The sequence below is a fragment of the Myxocyprinus asiaticus genome, chromosome 50 (assembly GCF_019703515.2).
Source record: "Myxocyprinus asiaticus isolate MX2 ecotype Aquarium Trade chromosome 50, UBuf_Myxa_2, whole genome shotgun sequence".
NCBI classification, from domain to species: domain Eukaryota; kingdom Metazoa; phylum Chordata; class Actinopteri; order Cypriniformes; family Catostomidae; genus Myxocyprinus; species Myxocyprinus asiaticus.
In genome coordinates, this window is record NC_059393.1 from 23,261,853 (window position 1) to 23,283,984 (window position 22,132).

Below are 22,132 nucleotides of genomic sequence, written 5' to 3' on the forward strand. Positions count from 1 at the left end.
CATGGAGATACAATGGGCGTGTTCATTGGCTGTCCGCTGCCGCTGCCCCTCCCCCGGAAGTGCGTCACAAGGTCACCAGCCAAACAGGTCACTCGCAGCGCAGGCATGATGGTGGCCTCCTTGTGTCAGTATTACCAGGTGAGTTGATCCTTTAAACTGTTTATTAAGCTAAAACCAACTGCACACTTAATCTAATCGCGATAGGCATGATGCTCGCGATTAAAGCAACACGAGCATGTGAGCGGTTCACGAGATCTGTGCGTTTTTCCAGCGGAAAATGTGTTTACAGTGATTAGTCATGCTGATGAAGCATGTTTTTGGCCGTGATGGAAAATAAAAAAAATTATGAAATATTATCATATTACTGATTAAACTCTGTATTTGTGATTTGAGATGCGAAATTGCGTTATTTATTTTCAAATACCAAAAAATAAAAATAATAATAATAATAATAATAATAATGCATTGCAGTGCTTTCACTTTCAGTGTTTTGGGCATGTACCATGGTAATATTAATTATAATATTAATACTGTGCTTTTTCTAATGGCTCTTGAGTAACAGAAGACATCAATCTGTTATTATGTGTTTTCTCTGCACAGCTGTGTGTGAGGAGAGGTTGTGTGCTGTTTGCCACTCGTCAGTGTGCATCATTATATGACAGATCTCATGTCTATAGGATATGTGGCTCCACCGCCAGTACAGCACAGGTGAGTGTCCGATGTTGGACTTTTATTATACATGTATGGGACGATTGAGCCTCCAAAAGTAGTGAGCTGCCTAACTAGATAACATTTAGAATAATCAAATATGCCGTCTTGGTAGGCTGCTCACTAGTGCTCAGAATAATGTCTAACTCACTTGGTTTTGATGTCCCAAAAACTCCAGGTCTAGGTAGAAAACTCACTACATTTTGATGATTGAAATGCTGTCTAGATAGGCGGCTTGCTAGATTTTGATAGGCTGCTTACTAGGTATCAGTGCCTAAAATTGCTTTCTAGATAGGCAGCTCGCTAGGTCTCAGTGTCCAAAATTGCTGTCTAGGTAGGCAGCTCAGTGTGTTCTGAGACCTAAAAATGCTGTCTAGATAGGACGCTAACTTGGTTTCGATAATTCTGTCAAGGTAGGAATCTCACTACGTTTTGATGATTGAAATGCTGTCTAGATAGGCAGCTCACTAGATTTTGTTAGGCTGCTTACTAGGTATCAGTACCTAAAAATTCTGTCTTGGTAGGCAGCTCAATGTGTTCTGAGACCTAAAAATGCTTTCTAGATAGGCAGCTCACTAGATTTTGATAGGCTGCTTACTAGGTGTCAGTGCCTAAAATTGCTTTCTAGATAGGCAGCTCGCTAGGTCTCAGTGTCTAAAAATGCTGTCTAGATAGGACGCTCACTAGATTTCAGTGCCAAAATGCTGTCTAGATAGGCTGCTAACTTGGTTTCAATAATTCTGTCAAGGTAGGAAACTCACTACGTTTTGATGATTGAAATGCTGTCTAGATAGGCAGCTCACTAGATTTTGTTAGGCTGCTTACTAGGTATCAGTGCCTAAAATTACTGTCTAGATAGGCAGCTCGCTAGGTCTCAGTGTCCAAAAATGCTGTCTAGATAGGCAGCTCAATGTGTTCTCAGACCTAAAAATGCTTTCTAGATAGGCAGCTCGCTAGGTCTCAGTGTCCAAAAATGCTGTCTAGATAGGCAGCTTAGTGTGGTCTGATAGGCAGCTCAGTGTGGCCTGATACCTAAAAATGCTGTCTAGATAGGCAGCTCAGTGTAGTCTGATACTTAAAAATGCTGTCTAGATAGGCAGCTCAGTGTGGTCTGATACTTAAAAATGCTGTCTAGATAGGCAGCTCAGTGTGGTCTGATACCTAAAAATGCTGTCTAGATAGGCAGCTCAGTGTGGTCTGATACCTAAAAATGCTGTCTAGATTGGAAGCTCACTAGATTTTGATAGGCTGCTTACTAGGTGTCAGTGCCTAAAATTGCTGTCTAGATAGGCGGCTCGCTAGGTCTCAGTGTCCAAAAATTCTGTGTAGGTAGGCAGCTCAGTGTGTTCTGAGACCTAAAAATGCTGTCTAGATAGGTTGCTAACTTGGTTTCGATAAACATTCTGTCAAGGTAGGAAACTCACTACGTTTTGATGATTGAAATGCTGTCTAGATAGGTAGCTTTTTAGGTTTTGATGCCGAAAAATGCTGTCTAGGTAGGAAGCTCACTGTGTTTTGATGACCGAAATGCTGTCTAGATAGACAGCTCACTAAGTATTGGTGCTAAAAATGCTTTCTAGGTAGGAAGCTCACTCTGTTTTGATGATTGAAATGCTGTCTAGATAGGCAGCTCACTAGAGTTTGTTAGGCTGCTTACTATGTATCAGTGCCTAAAAATGCTGTCTAGGTAGGCAGCTCACTAGATTTCAATGCCAAAATGCTGTCTAGATAGGCTGCTAACTTGGTTTCTATAAAAATTCTGTCAACGTAGGAAACTCACTATGTTTTGATGATTGAAATGCTGTCTAGATAGGCTGCTTACTAGGTATCAGTGCCTAAAAATGCTCACTAGATTTTAAAGCAAAATTGCTGTCTGGGTAGGAAACTCACTAGATTATGATAGGCAGCTCACTAGATTTTGAGAGCCAATCTGAATCTTCTTTGTCTCGTGTGTGTGTGTGTGTGTGTGTGTGTGTGTGTGTGTGTGTGTGTGTGTGTGTGTGTGTGTGTGTGTGTGACATGCAGGTGCGGTTCATGTCTGGCGGGCGGAAAGGATTCTTGGGCGAGTTTCTGGACAATCTGAAGCAGGAACTGAGCAAGAACAAAGAGATGACGGAGAACATCAAGAAGTTTCGAGAAGAAGCCAAAAAGCTGGAAGAATCGGAAGCCCTGAAACAGGCCAGGAGGAAATATGTACGCACATAATCTGTTTTATAATCGGTCATATTATTAGCTAAACGTGAGAGATGTTTTGAACTTTGCTTTGCTTTGATATTAATTGTCAACATTAAGTTGCTAATTATAAAACGGCACATAATTTTTGCTTAGTCACGACGTTGTTTGATGTCTTCCAGAAAACCATTGAGTCAGAAACCGTAAAAACGTCTGAAGTTTTGAAGAAAACTCTCGGCACAATATCAGACACCGTGAAGGAGGTGAGTCGCATGTTAATTACCAGATTTTGGGCGTTGTGGCACATTTTGACACATGCAATTTATCCACAATTAATTAGCATTTTGAAAAACATTTATTTATTCCGACTTGAATTTCAGTGATGTATTATATTACATTAACATAACTGCTGAAGTTTGAATGTTTGCAAAAGTTTTATGTTGCAGTATTGAAGTGTTATATTGCCTCCGTTTGCCTTAAAACTATTTTGTTTATATTTGACATTTTATCCTTCTGAAGTCCTTTGGAATCTTATAGGTGCTGATTTCATGTGTTTTCTCGCAGGGTTTGGAAGAGGTGGGTCGCTCGGACATCGGAAAGAAAATTAAAGAAGGAGTGGAAGAAGCCACCAAAACCGCCAAGCAGTCGGCAGAGACGGTGTCCAAGAGTGGAGAGAAATTCGGAAAGACCGGAGCGTTTCGGGCGATCTCACAGGTCAGAACGAGCCGTCATGAATTTGCAGACTGAACGGGGTAACAGTTGAAACTCACGAAATGTGTGAGTATTTACGCTTCTGAAATCTTCTCCTCAGGGCGTAGAGAGCGTAAAGAAAGAGATCGGTGATCTTGGACAGACTGGCCCGTATCGACCGCCCACCACGCTGAGAAAGAGAAGCGACTTCTCATCGAAAGCAGGAGGCAGTGACACCAAAGTCTACGAGGCCAATGAGTACGACATATACTCTTATCATTTAGCTGGCTGATGTCTGATTTTGTGCGTCTGAAATGCTGTATACACACAATTAGTAAATATTTCCATATTTTAAAGGGAAGCGATGGGTGTTGTGCTACACAAGGACTCCAAGTGGTATCAGCAATGGAAGGAATTCAAGGACAACAATGTTGTTTTTAACAGTGAGTTTTTTTTGTCATGTTGTATTGCGCACACGGTATTACAGACAAGCTGAAGCAATTTTCAAACATGTTTTTCCCCCCTAAAATGTCCTAAAAAAGTAGCGTAGCAAAGTCGAATAGTTTTTGTAGTGAAATATTTGCAGTAGTGAAATATGTTTGCTGACGGAGTCATTTTTATGTAATATTTACTATGAAATTTTGTTCAAGTTCAATGCTGTCACCATAGAAAGCTTTTCAGGTTGTAGGCCTAAAACCTAGAAGACAATTAGCATTTTCGAGCCGTGGGTTCGTTCATTTTTTTAAGATACAAAACGTTAGTTTTGCAGCTACTGTGTTTAAAAAAAAGAAAAAAAGGCATGTTGCTATCGCAATGCGAATTAAGGACTACAACTACCATCAGCATGTGCGCTATGTGCTTTATGAAAATGGACGACTGTTGTAGTCCTTATTTAGCGACGGATTAGCTACATGCATTTTTAAAAGAAACAACGGTTTCAAAATCCACAATTGAGCTATTGACTGTGTCATTTCTGTTCTTGAACCAAACGTGAAAGTGTCCAAGTCTTTTTCACCACTGATCTTATTTTAGTCGTAATTGGGATATAAAAACCCATAGGAAATTCCTTAGGGAACCCAAGGCGAATTATAGCCTTCCGGGTTTTCCTGTAATTTGAGGTCATGGCTCTATTCGAGATCCTTGTTTTTATACTGATAGAAACTGCTTAAAATCGAGATAAAAGTTATATCACCGGATTATATCTCACTACTTTATCAAAAGGGTGTCTTGACTGTAGTTTGACTACTTTAAATTATGAGTAGCATGTTGCTTTGTAAATTGGTTCAAAGCAACTTCAACTACTGGTCAGTGCATTTTGTAATGCACATGTTTGATCAGTAGATGCCGCTACACTCCACATATAGACCTTATTCAGGCTAGCGCCATCTTTGATTTTTAATGGAAAATGAAAACAAGCTGTGAGGGATAGACAGTTTAAAGCTCATAGATCACATCTGATTTTCCACAACTCATGTTGTCTGGAGTTCTTTGTATACTGAATGTTCTTGGACAGATATTTTATCAATGTTTTGTCTGCGGAAAGATCCAAAAACACTTTAAACTGCAGTACAGCCCATTGAAGAGATGGTACATTCATCCCTCACAGATTCATTGTCATTCCCATTAAAAATCAAAGATGGCGCTAGCGTGCATAAGGTCTTCAAAAACTTCAAGTTTTAAAACACAAGTACACTGGGTGATAGCACCTGCTCGTAGCTTTGGCAGGGCTTTAGAGAATTATCTGCATCAATTAGAGAGCTCGTTTAACAATTCAGACAATGCAAGAAAACGGCATTTGTTTTATACGAGACTTGAAATCATCCGATGGTGCTCTGCTTTTGATGTTAAAACGTAAACGGGCATGTGCAAAACACTTATAATCATTGGACAAACCTGTAAGAATGCCGGTAACTGTATTTACATGCAAAGCGAAATCGGGTTAAAGGTCCCAGCAAACACAGAACCTTCCCTTAAAGTTAGCGTATGGTTCCCGATTGGGTGTTCCTAACGTTCTAAGAATGTTCTCTTTAGGTTCTTTTTTTTTTTTTTTTTTAATCCCCATTTCTTCCCAATTTTGGAATGCCCAGTTCCCACTACTTAGTAAGTCCTCGTGGTGGCGCGGTTACTCTCCTCAATCCAGGTGGCGGAGGACAAGTCTCAGTTGACAGTCAATCCGTGCATCTTATCACGTGGTTCATTGTGCATGACACCGCGGAGACTCATAGCATGTGGAGGCTCATGCTACTCTCCACGATCCACGCACAACTTACCACATGCCCCTTTGAGAGCGAGAACCACTAATCGCAACCACTAGGAGGTTACCCCATGTGACTCTACCCTCCCTAGCAACTGGGCCAATTTGGTTGCTTAGGAGACCTGGCTGGAGTCACTCAGCACACCATGGATTCGAACTTGTGACTCCAGGGGTGGTAGTCTATGCTGTTGCATATTTAAACTCTAATCACTTCCTGTGGTTCCCCCTTCTAGGATTTTTTGAGATGAAGATGAAATATGACGAGAGTGACAATGCCTTCATCAGAGCGTCCCGTGCCGTCACAGACAAGATGACCGACATCATTGGTAAAACCAATAAAGTTTACCACACTAAAAGTATGAGAGTGATTTTATTGAACTGTTGAATTTGAAAGTTGTGGTAGATCGAACAGATAGATAGATAGATAGATAGATGAATGGATGGGTAGGTAAGTAGATAGGTAGGTAATAGAGTGCAACAGTCTGGTTCCAGAAGTAAAAACCCATTCATTTTCTCCATAGATTAAATTATATTTAACGATAACTTATAAATCTTCAAAGACTGACCTGCTGAGATCTCAGAGGTTGTTAATCAATGGTATATTCTTCTGTTTAAACCATTTGTTCGCTTTATTTGTAACTTCATTTGTTGAAGAACTACAATTCCCATGATCCTGAAGAGAGATCCACCAATCATAGAGTCACAGCAAACAAATCGCGGCACTAGAGCTCTGCAGCGACCGCACACTCCCATGATACAATCAAGTCTTTCTTGCTTCAAATCAAAGTTTGTAATGTTGTAATTCACCTCCGAGCTGGTTGGTTGGGTTCATGGTTTACAACTTTTTTTTTTTAAGGATTTTATGAGATCCCCATGGGAAAAAACTGAATGGGAAAAATACTTCTAGAACCAAGGCAGCTTTTGCAGCCAACCGAGAAAAGCCAATAGAGAAACATTTTCAAATTCAGTGCATGTGACTGCAGATCACCATAAAGTTCCTCTGCTCTTCTCAGGTGGGCTGTTCTCCAAAACCGAGATGTCTGAGGTTCTGACAGAGATCCTGAAGGTGGATCCGAATTTCGACAAGGACTCCTTCCTCAAACAGTGTGAAAGAGACATTATTCCCAATGTCCTAGAGGTGAGAAAGCATTCCAGGTAATGTTGATTGGGAATATCAAGAGACGTCGACAGAAATACAAGTAGCTGAACTTCTGCTCTGTTTGTAGGCCATGATTCAAGGAGAACTGGACGTGCTCAAAGATTGGTGTTATGAGGCTGTGAGTGTACTGGAAACACTTTTGGAGTTATTTTAGTAACGTGTTATATGATATTTGATGACCTGTCCTGAGAGTCTTCACAGACATTGGTGTTCGATTGATTCGTTTGGTGATCCTTGGGGAAAAAACAATGTGACAAAGAATAATAGCACGTTGACTAATGTTTTGACTTGTTCTTTGGTTTTTAGACGTACAGTCAGTTGGCTCACCCAATCCAGCAGGCAAAGGCCATGGGTCTACAGTTCAACTCCAAGATTCTGGACATTGATAATATTGATGTAAGTATCTTCCTTTTGAGCAAACCCATGTTATTTTTATCTAATAAGCTGTTTAATTTAGAAATACGTCACTTTACGAAAAGCATTGCAATGCCATTTCATGTAATCATTTCTTTTTCATGTGTTTTCTCTCTAGTTGGCGATGGGGAAGATGATGGAGCAAGGCCCCGTGCTCATAATCACCTTTCAAGCTCAACTGGTGATGGTCATTCGCAATGTGAAGGGTGAAGTCGTGGAGGGAAATCCGGTGAGTGAGCGTCCCGGGGTGGCTGCGACACATCGTAATACAAATCATCACCATTAGCCATTAACGTCTTTAAGTGCCAAGTCAAGAGTGGTTGATCGTTGTGAATCAGTGGTGTGCTTCACCTCTGTTGGCTCCTCTTGAGGGCCCTTAAATGAGCTCACTCACTCCTCAAAGAACCGACGCAACGGTTTACAAAAATGAGCGGTAATAAATCTATAAAAAGGCCAAATATAATGGTACACTCGGGATTTTTCTAAGTTATAAGTTTGTAGTTAATTATCACAGTCTGTTGCCCTGGAGGGAGCAACTTCAAACATTTTCTGGGTTTTCCTAATGACAAATGCTGTTTTATGTTATGCAGCTGAAGTAACTGTCATGTGTTTGATTAAATTTGGGGTGGGAAGGGTAATTTTCGGTTCCTACAGAGAGATTCCTCGGCAAAGTGTCTGATTCATATTACCAATTGGTTGAATTTCACAAAACCTGTGAAGAACAGGTCCAAGTCGTTGGTTAATGTTAAATTCAAAATATACTAATACATTTTTAAAATTCTAAGTTGTATACGTTAATATTACTTAAAACATTATGAACTAACCAAGAATGATTTAATTTTTTTTTTATTAACATTTAACCAAGATTAATAAATGCTGTAAAAATAAATATACAAATAAAAATATGTATAACGTGTGTTAAAATAATAGTTTATTTATTTATTTATTTATTTTTATCCCCTTTTCTCCCCAATTTGGAATGCCCAATTCCCACTACTTAGTAGGTCCTCGTGGTGGCGCGGTTACTCACCTCAATCCGGGTGGCGGAGGACAAGTCTCAGTTGCCTCCGCTTCTGAGACAGTCAATCCGCGCATCTTATCACGTGACTTGTTGTGCATGACACCGTGGAGACTCACAGCATGTGGAGGCTCATGCTACTCTCCGTGATACACGCACAACTTACCACACAACCCACTGAGAGCGAGAACCACTAATCACGACCACGAGGAGGTTACCACATGTGACTCTACCCTCCCTAGCAACCGGGCCAATTTGGTTACTTAGGAGACCTGGCTGGAGTCACTCAGCATGCCCTGGTTTGGAACTCGCGACTCCTGGGGTGGTAGTCAGCATCAATACTCACCGAGCTACCCAGGCCCCATAATAGTGTTTTATTAAATATACATAATAATGTTAAAAAAACATCATAACATACAAATAACTTCTCATTATTGTAATGCAAAAAACAATTATAAATATAAATAGTGGTAGCGTTTGCTGTTCTGTCTTCAATTTGTGCTATTTAAATAGAAAATGTTTGTATTGCAGTTTTTTTTTAATTATTATTATTATTATTATTTTTTTTACTGTATTACAAAATATGATACCGATAACTAAGGTGGTGGGGAAGGCCAATAACCAATTAATCTGTAGATAGATTTTTTTAATCTATTTATAGAACATAAAAAAATAAATCTTATCCTTTCCTTACTATGACGGGCACAGGCAAAGAGTCCAAAATGAATAGTTATGTAGATGTAGTTATGTCTTTCTTTTTCTTCTTTGATCCCTAGTCAGCGATAGGACGGGGTTTCCTCCGGAGCCCATACGCTACTGTGGGTGCCGCTGGATTTCGGACTTCGCTCTTCCATGCTTTTCGATCCATGTCAATGGCCTTTGCATCACAGAGGGTGGATCGCCGGTTTTTCAGGTCTTCAATTTGTTTTGACCATATCTTCTTGGGCGCTGCTCTTTGAACTTTCCACTCTGTTAGACGTTTTGGCCAGAGAAGTCCCGGTGATGCTCATTCTGCAGATGTGCCCGAACCATCTCAGTCTTCTTAGTTGGATCGCTTCCTCGACCGTTGGCTGGTGGTCGTATCTTATTCGGATGGTTTCATTTCAGATGCGGTCGCGGAGGGAGATACTAAGGATCTGCCACAGGCATCGCATTTGGAAGACCTCAAGCTTGTTTAGGTCTTGCTTCAGTAGAGTCCATGTTTCTGACCCGTATAGGAGAATTGGCAGGATCAGCGTCTGGAAAAGGCGTATTTTGGTCTTAACGGAGATGTTGGCCCTTTTCCATTGGCACCACTTGAGCGAAACGAATGCCACAGTTGCTTGGCCGATTCTGCCGTGGACATCAGTTGAAGACGCCACTTTCTTCTCCTGCACCACGGATCCTAGGTACTTGAATTCCTGAACCTGTTCGATCTGGGCTCCGTCAAGGTGGACATTGGCCGGCGACCCGTCCGTTGTCAAAACTTCGGTCTGTCTGCGTTGATTTTTGAGTTAGTTATGTAGTATTGTGCAACCAAATTCCCAATAATAACCCGAAAAATTACAATTTGGTGCATAATGCTGGACTTAAGTATAAACAAGCCTGAAACAAACTGGGGACTCTTATTTTGAAATGATGAAAAAACTGTCGCATAGATTTTTCCGATAACCGATAGGTCCAAAAGGCAACTATCAGCACCGATTAATCGATAAAACATATATATCGGTCTACCTCTAATTCCAGTAATAAGAATCACTGGTAACATTTTACAATAAGGTTCCAATTTGTTAACATTAGTTAACGGGGGCCTGGGTAGCTCAGTGGTAAAATACGCTGGCTACCACCCCTGGAGTTCGCTAGTTCGAATCCCAGGGCGTGCTGAGTGACTCCAGTCAGGTCTCGTAAGCAACCAAATTGGCCCGGTTGCTAGGGAGGGTAGAGTCACATAGGGTAACCTCCTCGTGGTCGCTATAATGTGGTTTGTTCTCGGTGGGGCGCATGGTGAATTGAGCGTGGTTGCCGCGGTGGATGGCGTGAAGCCTCCACACGTGCTATGTCTCCGTGGCAACGCGCTCAACAAGCCACGTGATAAGATGCGCGGGTTGACTGTCTCAGACGCGGAGGCAACTGGGATTCGTCCTCCGCCACCTGGACTGAGGCGAATCACTATGCAACCATGAGGACTTAGAGCGCATTGGGAATTGGGCATTCCAAATTGGGAGAAAAAGGGGAAAAATCCCCCCCCCAAAAAAAACATTAGTTAACAACGTTAGTTACCATGAACTAACGATGAACAATACTTTTACAGCATTTATTAATCTTGGTTAATGTTAATTTAAAAATGTACGAATACATTTTTAAAATCAAAAGTGAACAAACATGAACTTTGTGTTATTGAATGGAACCTTACTGTAAAGTGTTACCCAATCACCATTTAGAATAATGAGAATTAAAAAGAAATCTGGACACATTACGGTAATGAGCAGTGTTGAGTGTAATCTAATTACAAAGTTATTAATTACTGTAATCTAATAGTGTTTCTAGTACAAAAGTACAGTGATGCATGAAGTGTTTTAGAAAGTAATTTAAAAGTAATTAGTAATCTTTACTTTGATTACAATTTTAAGTAATTAGTCATTTGTAGTGAATTACTTTTTTTTTTTAAAGTTACTTAACCAACACTAGTAATGGGTACCAAAATGTACACTCACTTGCGTTTGTGTGTTTGTATTCTACAGGAAAAAGTTCTCAGGATGATGTACGTGTGGGCACTGTGTCGAGACCAGGAAGAGCTGAACCCGTACGCCGCCTGGAGACTATTAGACATCTCTGCTTCCAGCACTGAGCAAATCCTCTGAAAGGGGTGCTAAGAAGCCCCAGGGGACACGAGGATGGGGTTACAGGGGGGTGTGACTCAGCTTGTTTTACATAACCCCAACCCCAACCCCATTGGTGGTTACTTCCAGAGCTCACCCAAGAACCCTGACTTGACCGCAGGGTTGTTCGGGCCGACAACACAGACACAGGTTGGAAGCACGCCACTGGACCGAAACCCCATCAGTCATATTAAGAAGAGACTCATGTTGTGTTTGTATCATCTGTCTAACTGTCCTGAAAGGAATATGTAATGTTGAGTGTTTATCCAGTGCCATCTAAATGGTCGAAAAGTCTGCAAAGTTATCACTAATGATGTTAAATAATAATAATTATAATAAAAGTACTTAATTTTTTCCAACCAGCAGACGTCAAGAGTAGTATGACACCAAACTTTTTAAATTCCACATGCCTCTATTTATTTGTCGTCATGTGTAAACTTTGCTTGTGGCCAAAAATTGGTCTTGCAACCCATGCTGTTTTATCAATTACAGATTGTACCTTAAAGGTTGGCCTTAATGTCTCCTTTAGGAGTGCTTAGAAGAGTTCAACAGATTGTTTATCGAGCCATCAAATCGTTTTTTTTTCCAGTTCAGCCTCAATTATGTGGGGCTATAATTGGGGGTTAACTTTGAAATTGTCTTCAAAATGGCCCAATTCCTGAACTTTCCAATAATATCTAGAATATATTCCCTCTGTAATATAAAAATGAGATGTTGGCTGATAACTTGCTTATATGGATTTTTCCGTTTGGATGAATCATATAAATGCAATGTGTATTAAAAGTATTCGCACTCCACATACCTGAAAGATGTCTCAATAAGATCTTCAATGTTTAAAGAAATAGTAATACACAAAAAAATCAAAAAACTCATAGACAAACTGAGGGGTTGAAATATGATTTTGGTGCCTTGAATGTCCTCCTGTTAGCTAGCTACCTTGATAGCACACGTCAGTGGCGTAGCCACGGGTGTGCCAAGTTGTGGAACTGCCACCCAAAACATAACCTTGCTCACTTAAATGAAATGGCAGGGGTTTTTTTTGTACGCTTTATAGTATGTAGGGGTGTAAAATGCATCAATATTACGCTTAAACTTCAATGCATAGATTATGAAATGTAATAATCAATTATAATGACTATAATAATACCAATGTGTTACAGAGGCCATCTCGCGCACTCTCGCAACAGATGCCAGAAATGCCCCTCACTGGATGTTTTTTCTGTTCAGCACAATACATTACTGATTTATTTCTAATCTAATCCACAATTAAGTTTTTTAACCAATTAATGGAACTAAAACCTGGTGTATTTTTATTTATTTTTTTAATCTGTATTGTGCAAATTGTACCACCATTTATATTTGTGTCTTTAGCATATTTTGGAAAATAATGATGAATCATTGCAAAACTTTTTTTGATGAATTATTAAGCTTTGTATTTTTATATATTAACAGGGCTACTTATTTCATTTATTGAAATAAATGGTTATTTCAATCATTTAAACTACACAGAGCTTTAAATAATTATATCCAAAAAGAAACTTGTGCAATGGTTGTTAATGGTCATTTTATTATATTTCACTTAATTGTGCTTTAGTTCTTGCACACCCAGTTTTCTCTTGGCACACCCAAAGTCTTGTCTCTGGCTACGCCTCTGGCACACATACATTTCCAAGATGTGTGTGTTAAGTATTTCCATCTGGAAAGCATCAACATCTAATTAATATCTGCTAAACTTCTTTAAAAGATCAGATTTACAAACATTGTAAATCACAAATGTCTCAAAGATGACTGTTTGATGAAGAAACAACCTAAAAAAATACATCTTCCAAATGTAAGCACATAAAATAGACGTCTGGGTGATGTACTTGTGCTATCAGGGTACTGTTGATTTGTCCAAAAAAAAACTATCTATAGGGGCCTGGGTATCTCAGCGAGTATTGACGCTGACTACCACCCCTGGAGTTGCGAATTCGAATCCAGGGCGTGCTGAGTGACTCCAGCCAGGTCTCCTAAGCAACCAAATTGGCCCAGTTGCTAGGGAGGGTAGAGTTACATAGGGTAACCTCCTCGTGGTCACGATTAGTGGTTCTCGCTCTCAATGGGGCACGTGGTAAGTTGTGCGTGGATCGCAGAGAGTAGCATGAGCCTCCACATGCTGTGAGTCTCCATGGTGTTATGCACAGTGAGCCACGTGATAAGCAGAAGCGACTGAGACTTGTCCTCCGCCACCTGGATTGAGGTAAGTAACCGTGCACCCACAAGGACCTACTAAGCAGTGGGAATTGGGCATTCCAAATTGGGAGTGTATATATAGACTATTTTAAGACAAACTTAAGGTGGAAAATGCCATCTTCTAGGGTAAGTTAAAATTCTGACATTAAAACAGTTGACTCATTTCCATGAAATGGCGATTTACTATTCGTATTCTTGAATGAATTGTTCTTTTTGTGCAGGTGCTTTTCAATGAACGGAATCACTGAGGTTTTTGTTCGCCAATCTTACCGCTTTGAGCGGTTCTCGAATTAATTGAAACTCGAAATAAATATTATAATGTAATCAAAGAACAGTAATAAACACTTATTTTCGCCTAGACAAATAAATGTAAAATATACAGTACTGGGCATAAGTCTTAGGCACATAAGATGTTTCACAAAAGCATTTGTCTTAAGATGGTTATTTATATCTTCAGCTTTAGTGTGTCAATAGGAAATATAAATGTTAGACTCCCAAACATTACTTTTGCAAATAGAAAAGATTACAATAGAAGAACAGGGAGCCCTGCAACAGATGTCATGGTCCCACAGAGCCCTTCACTGAACATCGTATCAGTCTGAGATTACATAAATAGACAGAAGCAATTGAGACAGCCTAAATAAATAGAAGAACTGTGGCGAATTCTCCAAGAAGCTTGGAACATCCTATCTGCCAACAACCAAGAAAAACTGTGTCCAGGTGTACCTAGGAGAATTGGGGCTGTTTTAAATGCAAAGTGATAAATGAAAACTATTTATGGCATTATTTTTTGAACACATCCTCACTATGCAACATTTTTCACAAGCGCCCAAAACTTTTGCACAGTACTGTATATACTATAATGTTAATAACATTAATGTTCAAATTTTAAACAGCATTGGATGATTGATAACACGATGTAAAAACCGATTAATCGATTTTTGAACGGTATCATAGAATCGAACGGTTTAAAAGGACCAATGTTTTGACACGGTCAGATTTATAGCTTGAACTCTCCAAACATGGAGAAAGGCTGATATACGAACCTTCTTATTCGTTCATTCATTCATGCCAGTGAATCCCGTCTGTTCAATGATAAATCTCCAGAGTTTGAGGAGACCGCTGAGGTGTGCAGTTCTGTAAATATGGTGTCTTCCTGGACTTTTTCTACATCTGCGAATGTGTACCTACATTTCTGACCCACCAAAAAATAATAAAAATACAGCCTTTCAGAACAAGTTTAGTTTTCACCGCATTACATCTGGTATTAAAATGTGTTTCAGCTTATCAAATGTCCAAAATGAGTTTTGTTTTCCAATCATGCAAACTGTATTAGAAATGTGTGTATAGGTTAAATAGAATTTAGAAACAAATAATAATTGATTGAATATTTACACGCTTTTCTTTGGCAAGTAATCAACGTCCTAGCATAGCAGCATGCTAAAAACACCTCAGCAATAGTGATCCCTTTATTTAATGACTAGAGTAGTTTGATTAGCCTATGTAAAGTAAGACAATGCTTTTAAAAAATAAACACAAATTTAGTTACAAGTAACTATGGTTACAAAAATCTAGAGTTCTCTCTCATTATTTTCACATGCAAATGAACCTGCAATGTGCTGTAAATTATTGCCAGAAGTTTGCAGCAAACCTTTGGCAACAATGAACAATTTGCCGCTGCTGGCAAAAACTTCTATGGCAAACCTGTGGCAACAATAATGAGTTTGCCTCAAAGATTATTTGCATGTGAAAATAAGGATAAGTGGCAAATTTGCTACAGGGGTTTCTCAATTTCTGTAAGGACGACTATTGTTGAACATTCATATCTACAATTATCATAAAAACATTACTCTTATGAGCACAGTGGTTTTAAAGAGTCATCTAGGGCTGCGTTGGCGTATCCTCACTCGAAATTAAATGACTGATCACTGCTGACACAGCCATCACCCCTACCCAACGGCAGATCCCTTATGAGAATCTATGGCTGGGCTTTGGAGAAAGAAAACAATGGCAAATCCGCTTTTTATTGATCAGCGAGTTTTCTGCCTGCGGTTTCCCTGTTAGTGGCTTTCAGGAAGGCAATTTGTCACCAGGTTTAATGCGGAGGAAGACTTGTCTCTGTCAGGGATTTCAACTGGGCATGATTTCTGCTGGAGCTAAACTGGCCTAGAGTTTAGGTGTAAAATTTAATCTCCAGCCCTAAAACATCGCAAACAGCTTCTTAGGCTGTCGAAACTGTGTTCAACTTGGGGACACTTTCTAAAAATTATTTAAAATACAACCCCAATTCAGAAAAAGTTGTGACAGTATGAAAAATGCTAATAAAACTAAAAAGGACTGATTTGTAAATTATATTCACCCTTTGCTATATTGAAAGCACTACAACTACACATAATATGATGTTTTACCATGTGAATTTCTCAGATGATTGCAACACTCCAAAACAGTTGGGACAGTCGAGTGTTTACCATTGTGAAACATCACCATTTCTTCTAATAACACTTATTTATTTATTTATATTTCTCCCCTTTTCTCCCCAATTTGGAATGCCCAATTCCCCATGTGCTTTAAGTCCTCGTGGTGGCATAGTGACTCACCTCAATCCAGGTGGCAGAGGATGAATCTCAGTTGCCTCCGCATCTGAGACCGTCAATCTGCGCATCTTATCACATGGCTTGTTGAGCTCTTTACCGCTGAGACATAACACGTGTGGAGGCTTTACGCTATTCTCCGTGGCATCCATGCACAACTCACCATGTGCCCCACAGAGAGAGAGAGAACCACACATTATAGCGACCATGAGGAGGTTACCCCATGTGACTCTACCCTCCCTAGCAACCGGGCCAATTTGGTTGCTTAGGAGACCTGGCTGGAGTCACTCAGCATGCCCTGGATTCGAACTAGTGACTCCAGGGGTGGTAGTCAGCGTCAATACTTGCTGAGCTTCCCAGGCCCAATCTAATAACACTTATTAAGCATTTAGGCACTGAAGACACAAGTTTGTTTAAAATGTGGAATTTTCCCCCATTCATTCATTATGCAGGTCTTCAGCTGCACAATTGTACGGGGTCTTCGTTGCCGTATTGCGTGCTTCATTATGCACCACACATTCTCAATTGGAGATGGTCAGGACTGCAGGCAGGCCAGTCTAACACCCGCATTCTCTGCTTATTCGGCCAGAATGTGGTTTGAAGTTGTCCTGCTGAAGATTCCGGGACGTCCCTGGAAAAGATGGTGCTGGATGGCAGTATATGCTGCTCCAAAATTTGTACATATCTGTCTGCATTAATGGTGCCCTCACAGATGTGCGAGTTACCCATGCCAAGGGCACTGAGACACCCCTGGCCCATACAGACACTGGCTTTTGGACCTGATGCTGATAACAGCTTGGATGGTCCTTTTCCTCTTTGGCCCGGAGAACACGACGGCTGTGTTTTTCAAAAACTATTTGACTCATCGGACCAAAAAACACGGTTCCACTGTTCTACTTTCCATCTAAGATTAGACCGAGCCCAGAGAAGTTGGTAGCACTTCTGGACAGTGTTGATGTATGGCTTCTCCTTTACATAGTAAAGTCTTAACGTGCATCTGTGGATGCAGCGGTGAACGGTGTTGACTAGCAAATGCTTGTTCATGATATCCATTACAGATGTATGATCTTTTTTAAGATAGTGATGTCTGAGAGATCAGAGATCACGTGCATTCAGAAGTGGTTTTCGTCTTGCCCTTTATGCACTGAGATTTGACCAGATTCCTTGAATCTTTTAACTACATTGTGCACTGTAGAGGGTGAAATGCCCAAAATCCTTCCAATTTGTCTTTGGGGAACATTGTTCTCAAAGTGTTGGATTATTTGCTGAAGCATCTGTTGGCAAATTGACAATTCTTGAATGATCCTTGCTCTTGAAGGACTAGGCTGTATAAGGAGGCTCCTTATATACTATGACATGATTGCCTCACCTGTTTAACTTATCCTGTTTCACATCGCCTTGTTATTTCAACTTGTCAAATTTTTATTAGTCTTAAATGGCCCCTGTCTCAACTTTTTTGGAGCATGTTGCAATCATCTGATTTGAAATGACTGTACATTTAAAAAAAACAATGAAATTCACAAGGTAAAACATCATATAATGTGTAGTTGTAGTGCTTTCAATATAGCAAAGGGTGAATATAATTTACAAATCACACTTTTTGTTTTTATTAGCATTGTTCATACTGTCCCAACTTTTTCGGAATTGGAGTTGTAGAAGATGTCCTACTCGTCTTGGGATGGGAAAAGGAATCTAATGATTGTGGTTGCGACTTCACTAAACGATTGCGATTCTTTTATGATTCCATTTTAATTAACAATCCTTACTCCCTAATAACTGGCCCTAACTATATACAAAACAAAAATACTAAACAAATTTAATGAACGCACTATTTCCAAAGAACATTGCAAGAACAAAAACCCTGGTGCTTCTGGTTGTACACTCAAAGTCTACAATAACTACACATTATTATATGAAAAACCAGTCAGTCTCGATTAATTTTGAGTTAACAAATGAAATGTCTTGTGGTTCATGAGTATGTAAAGAATTGTTCTGATAGACTGAGTGAGATATCGATTCAAACCAACAACATGAGTTTGAGACTGATTCATAAGGATTCATGACGAATCTGAACCTCATGAAAATGATTTGCTTCCTGTGTTTTACAATATAGCAAACTTATGCTTATCAGTGCATGAGTGCATTTACATGCACATTCTTATATCGATTATGCAGACAACATGTGAGGTGGCTTTATAATAGCTGGATAATGCACTCTCCCAATCCATCTAGCAACCAACATTTGAATATATGCGATTAATTGCAATTAATTTGATTTATTAACCTGCATCTCATGTAATTTATTAGACTAAAAATTTTAATCGATTGACAACCCTAACATAAAATATGTTTAACACCTTTCAACGCATTTACATAATTTGACATTATAATGATTTCAATTTGTTGTTGTGATAATTTCACTCAGTATCGTAAAGATTTGTACATACGTAAAAGGGTTGAGATGCTGTCGATATGTTGATATTGTATGCTTAAGTGCCTTAAGTGTCCAGTCGATATGTACAATCACAAATCGTGCACCTTCAATTGGAGTCAGAAATATCGTAATTACAAGTTCTAGTTGTAATTACAATAGAAGGGGCATGTCAACATGAAAGCTGACGGAAAGCAATGATTTTGCCAAGTTACTTAAATTTTAGTGCTTTATTTTAATAATATTAATTTGTGATACATGACACTCAATTAATGACTCAACATTTGTGGATGGTTTTAAGCTAATTAAGTAATAATTTGTAAGATACCATGCAGAAATAAATAATTTATGTCAAATAAAAGTGATGCAAGTGCTTTCACTCATGTTTATTCACTGGTAATGAAACGTTTTTTTATATAATTTTTTATTTTATTTTTTATCCCCTTTTCACCCCAATTTGGCATGCCCAATTCCCACTACTTAGTAGGTCCTCATGGTGGCACGGTTACTCACCTCAATCCGGGTGGCGGAGGACAAGTCTCAGTTGCCTCCGCTTTTGAGACCGTCAATCCGCGCATCTTTTTTTTTTTTTTTTTTTGTGGGATTTTTCCCCTTTTTCTCCCAATTTGGAATGCCCAATTCCCAATGCGCTCTAAGTCCTCGTGGTGGCATAGTGATTCGCCTCAGTCCGGGTGGCGGAGGACAAATCCCAGTTGCCTCCGCGTCTGAGACAGTCAACCCGCGCATCTTATCACGTGGCTTGTTGAGCGCGTTGCCACGGAGACATAGCGCGTGTGGAGGCTTCACGCCATCCACCGTGGCAACCACGCTCAATTCACCATGCGCCCCGCCGAGAACAAACCACATTATAGCGACCACGAGGAGGTTACCCCATGTGACTCCATCCTCCCTAGCAACTGGGCCAATTTGGTTGCTTAGGAGACCTGGCTGGAGTCACTCAGCACACCCTGGGATTCGAACTAGTGGACTCCAGGGGTGGTAGCCAGCGTATTTTACCACTGAGCCACCCAGGCCCCTTAATCCACGCGTCTTATCACGTGGCTCATTGTGCATGACACCGCGGAGACTCACAGCATGTGGAGGAAACCACGAGAACCACTAATCGCGACCACGAGGAGGTTACCCCATGTGACTCTACCCTCCCTAGCAACCAGGCCAATTTGGTTGCTTAGGAGACCTGGCTGGAGTCACTCAGCACGCCCTGGATTCGAACTCGCGACTCCAGGGATGGCAGTCAGCGCCAATACTCGCTGAGCTACCCAGGCCCCTGTTTTGTGTATTTTTTAAGTTTGGCTTCTTCTGTATTTTGTTTCCAAAATGTCTTGTATTAATAACGAAGACCAGACTTGAGTAAAAGAGCTTTCCAGGGGCATTTGAAGACAGAATGAGATCACCCTGAGCTACCACGATGACCGATTGCCTCCCATCTGCCCCTGGGGCAGTTACTTATGCCATCTCAAGCGTTTGTTTGCTCGACGGAAGTGACAGATAATCTATACGTGTAAATCAGAACGCTGGGGTTTGGAAAACCGTAACACAAGTCTCTCTAGACTCTCGCGGCCTGGCAGCAATTTACTTTTTATTATGATTTTCATGTTGCATTTCATCAAGCATCGCATAGTTCATTCAGCCATTGGACCATCTGAGGAGAAACATCTAAGAAGCCTCCTGCAAATGACTCCATTTGCTCTCCATTTAATCTCATTGCTGTTTAGGAGAAACAAATGAGAAACTGAAGAAATCTCATTTGTGTTTTTATTTTCTATGGGAGTATTTTTGACATACAGGAACACTTAGAACTTTAAGATGAAAAGGGAATCAAGAAACTTTCACAGGAAAAATTCTGCTAATGGCACGGCTTGAAGTTTTGAGTATGACGGGGTAATTATCGGAATGGAAACAGCCAGCCATCACAGAGAAACTTGTAGGCGTAATAAACTGTCTTTTTGAGAAATGAAAGCCTGCTTTCTTGCATTTGAATATTTGCATTTAAGCAATATTGTGCTTTAATTAAAGTCATTAAACTGCTAAAGAACTTTACCAGCTGTCTCAAACTTTGAATTGGACAATCCCTTAAAAGTTTACGATGTCACTTCAACGGTAATGGAGTTTCCGGCAATGTTACTACAGTTATTGTTTCTATAATAAATTTTTTTTTTAAGGGAATGCCATCAAACAGTATTAAAAGCCTCTGAATCTGTCTTTTGATGTTGTTAGTGTGTCTTTGCCAGCACTATGCTTGAACGTTGCATTAGGGATTTTTCTAAATGCCGAACACTATTAAACTTTGGTGTTTACCTTGTCCTGCACTGTTTGTGCTACAGACATGAATGTTACCTCAAATCATATGGCTTGTTGCCCTAGCAACCACACCGCAACACCTTGGCTACTGCCCAGAGCACCCTAGCAACCATGGGTAATATTAAGAAATTAATCAAAGAGATTTTTCCTACTGACAAGGACAGTTGCTACCAAAATTTCTGGAGCTCTCTAAGTTAGTTATTTTTGTAATAATCTGCAATCTTCTCAACACTTCTTTTAAAGGAATGTTCCGGAATGTACCACAGAAAATAATTTCACAAGTTCACTGGTTCATATAGTCCTGGAGCGCATTAAGGTAAACGGATTTGGCGTGCTGTCCATAACGGAGGGGCTCGAGCACAAGACTGGGCTTGAGCTCTGAGATCCCCCGTAGACTATCAGACTAAAGCAAGAATTTTTGATTGGTATAGGTGACAATGTTATGCCAAAATGTCAATTGAGTTGAACTTGTATTGAACCCGGAACATTTCGAGGATGTGCATTACAGTGATTTTACCATGGTCAATGGGCTTAAAATCCCCTTAAAAATGGTGAAACCACTGTAAAGCATGGCCTAAATTAGGTGCCTTTTCTTTGGGAAAAATAGATATTGAGGCCCTCTTTATTGCACATCTTTAAGTTCAAATATATAAAAATGTACTCAAAATGCAATTCGTCACAGTAAAGCGCATTGCCCTCACTCACCCCAATTCAAGCACACACTCCAGGCGTAAAACTCATCAGGACTAGTCTTAATGTTTACTGAGTATGCGCATGTGTCTCTGGGCATGAGGAGGAGAGTGACGGATTGCACATTGGCGCACCCGGTGGGATAAATAGCGCATTACTGAGCGTCGCTTACTGGCCTATGAAATCTGCAAGGTCCTGCTCTTTATTATAAATAATTGATTTATAGTCTTCTGCAAAGCTTATTTAAATCAGAATCGCATGATAGATAACAAGATAGAGAGGCAGAGGGGGAGACTGGGATATTTAGGAAGCCAGAATAAAAATATGAAAAGGTAGGAAATTAATACCTTGGCAAAAATATCAAACTCAACCTCTGTTCTTTGTCTTGATAAATGACTGATAAAAGGTGCAGATCTCATTTTAATTTTTAATGCACCACGTTCAGGTAGGTGCTAAATAAAGATCTGCTTTGCAATCATAAAATCGTTCTGATTTGTAACCTCTATATTTAACCTCTACATATCCTCACTTGTGGTTTAAACTCAAGGAATCCCAGACGTCACTCTGAGAACAAAAGTCGACGAATCTTCTTA

At 40.0% G+C, this 22,132-nt stretch overlaps 1 protein-coding gene across 1 annotated transcript; it reads left to right on the forward strand.

Moving 5' to 3' along the window:
* Window positions 1-62: 62 nt before the first annotated feature.
* On the forward strand, window positions 63-12,070 carry timm44 (translocase of inner mitochondrial membrane 44 homolog (yeast)). The gene is made up of 13 exons (XM_051694701.1): window positions 63-138; window positions 601-708; window positions 2,734-2,901; window positions 3,063-3,143; window positions 3,445-3,594; window positions 3,692-3,828; window positions 3,928-4,013; window positions 6,058-6,150; window positions 6,838-6,962; window positions 7,051-7,101; window positions 7,290-7,379; window positions 7,516-7,626; window positions 11,136-12,070. Exons 1-13 carry the CDS (start codon window positions 106-108, stop codon window positions 11,253-11,255), a joined length of 1,353 nt encoding a protein of 450 aa, XP_051550661.1. The 5' UTR covers window positions 63-105; the 3' UTR covers window positions 11,256-12,070.
* Window positions 12,071-22,132: the final 10,062 nt, after the last annotated feature.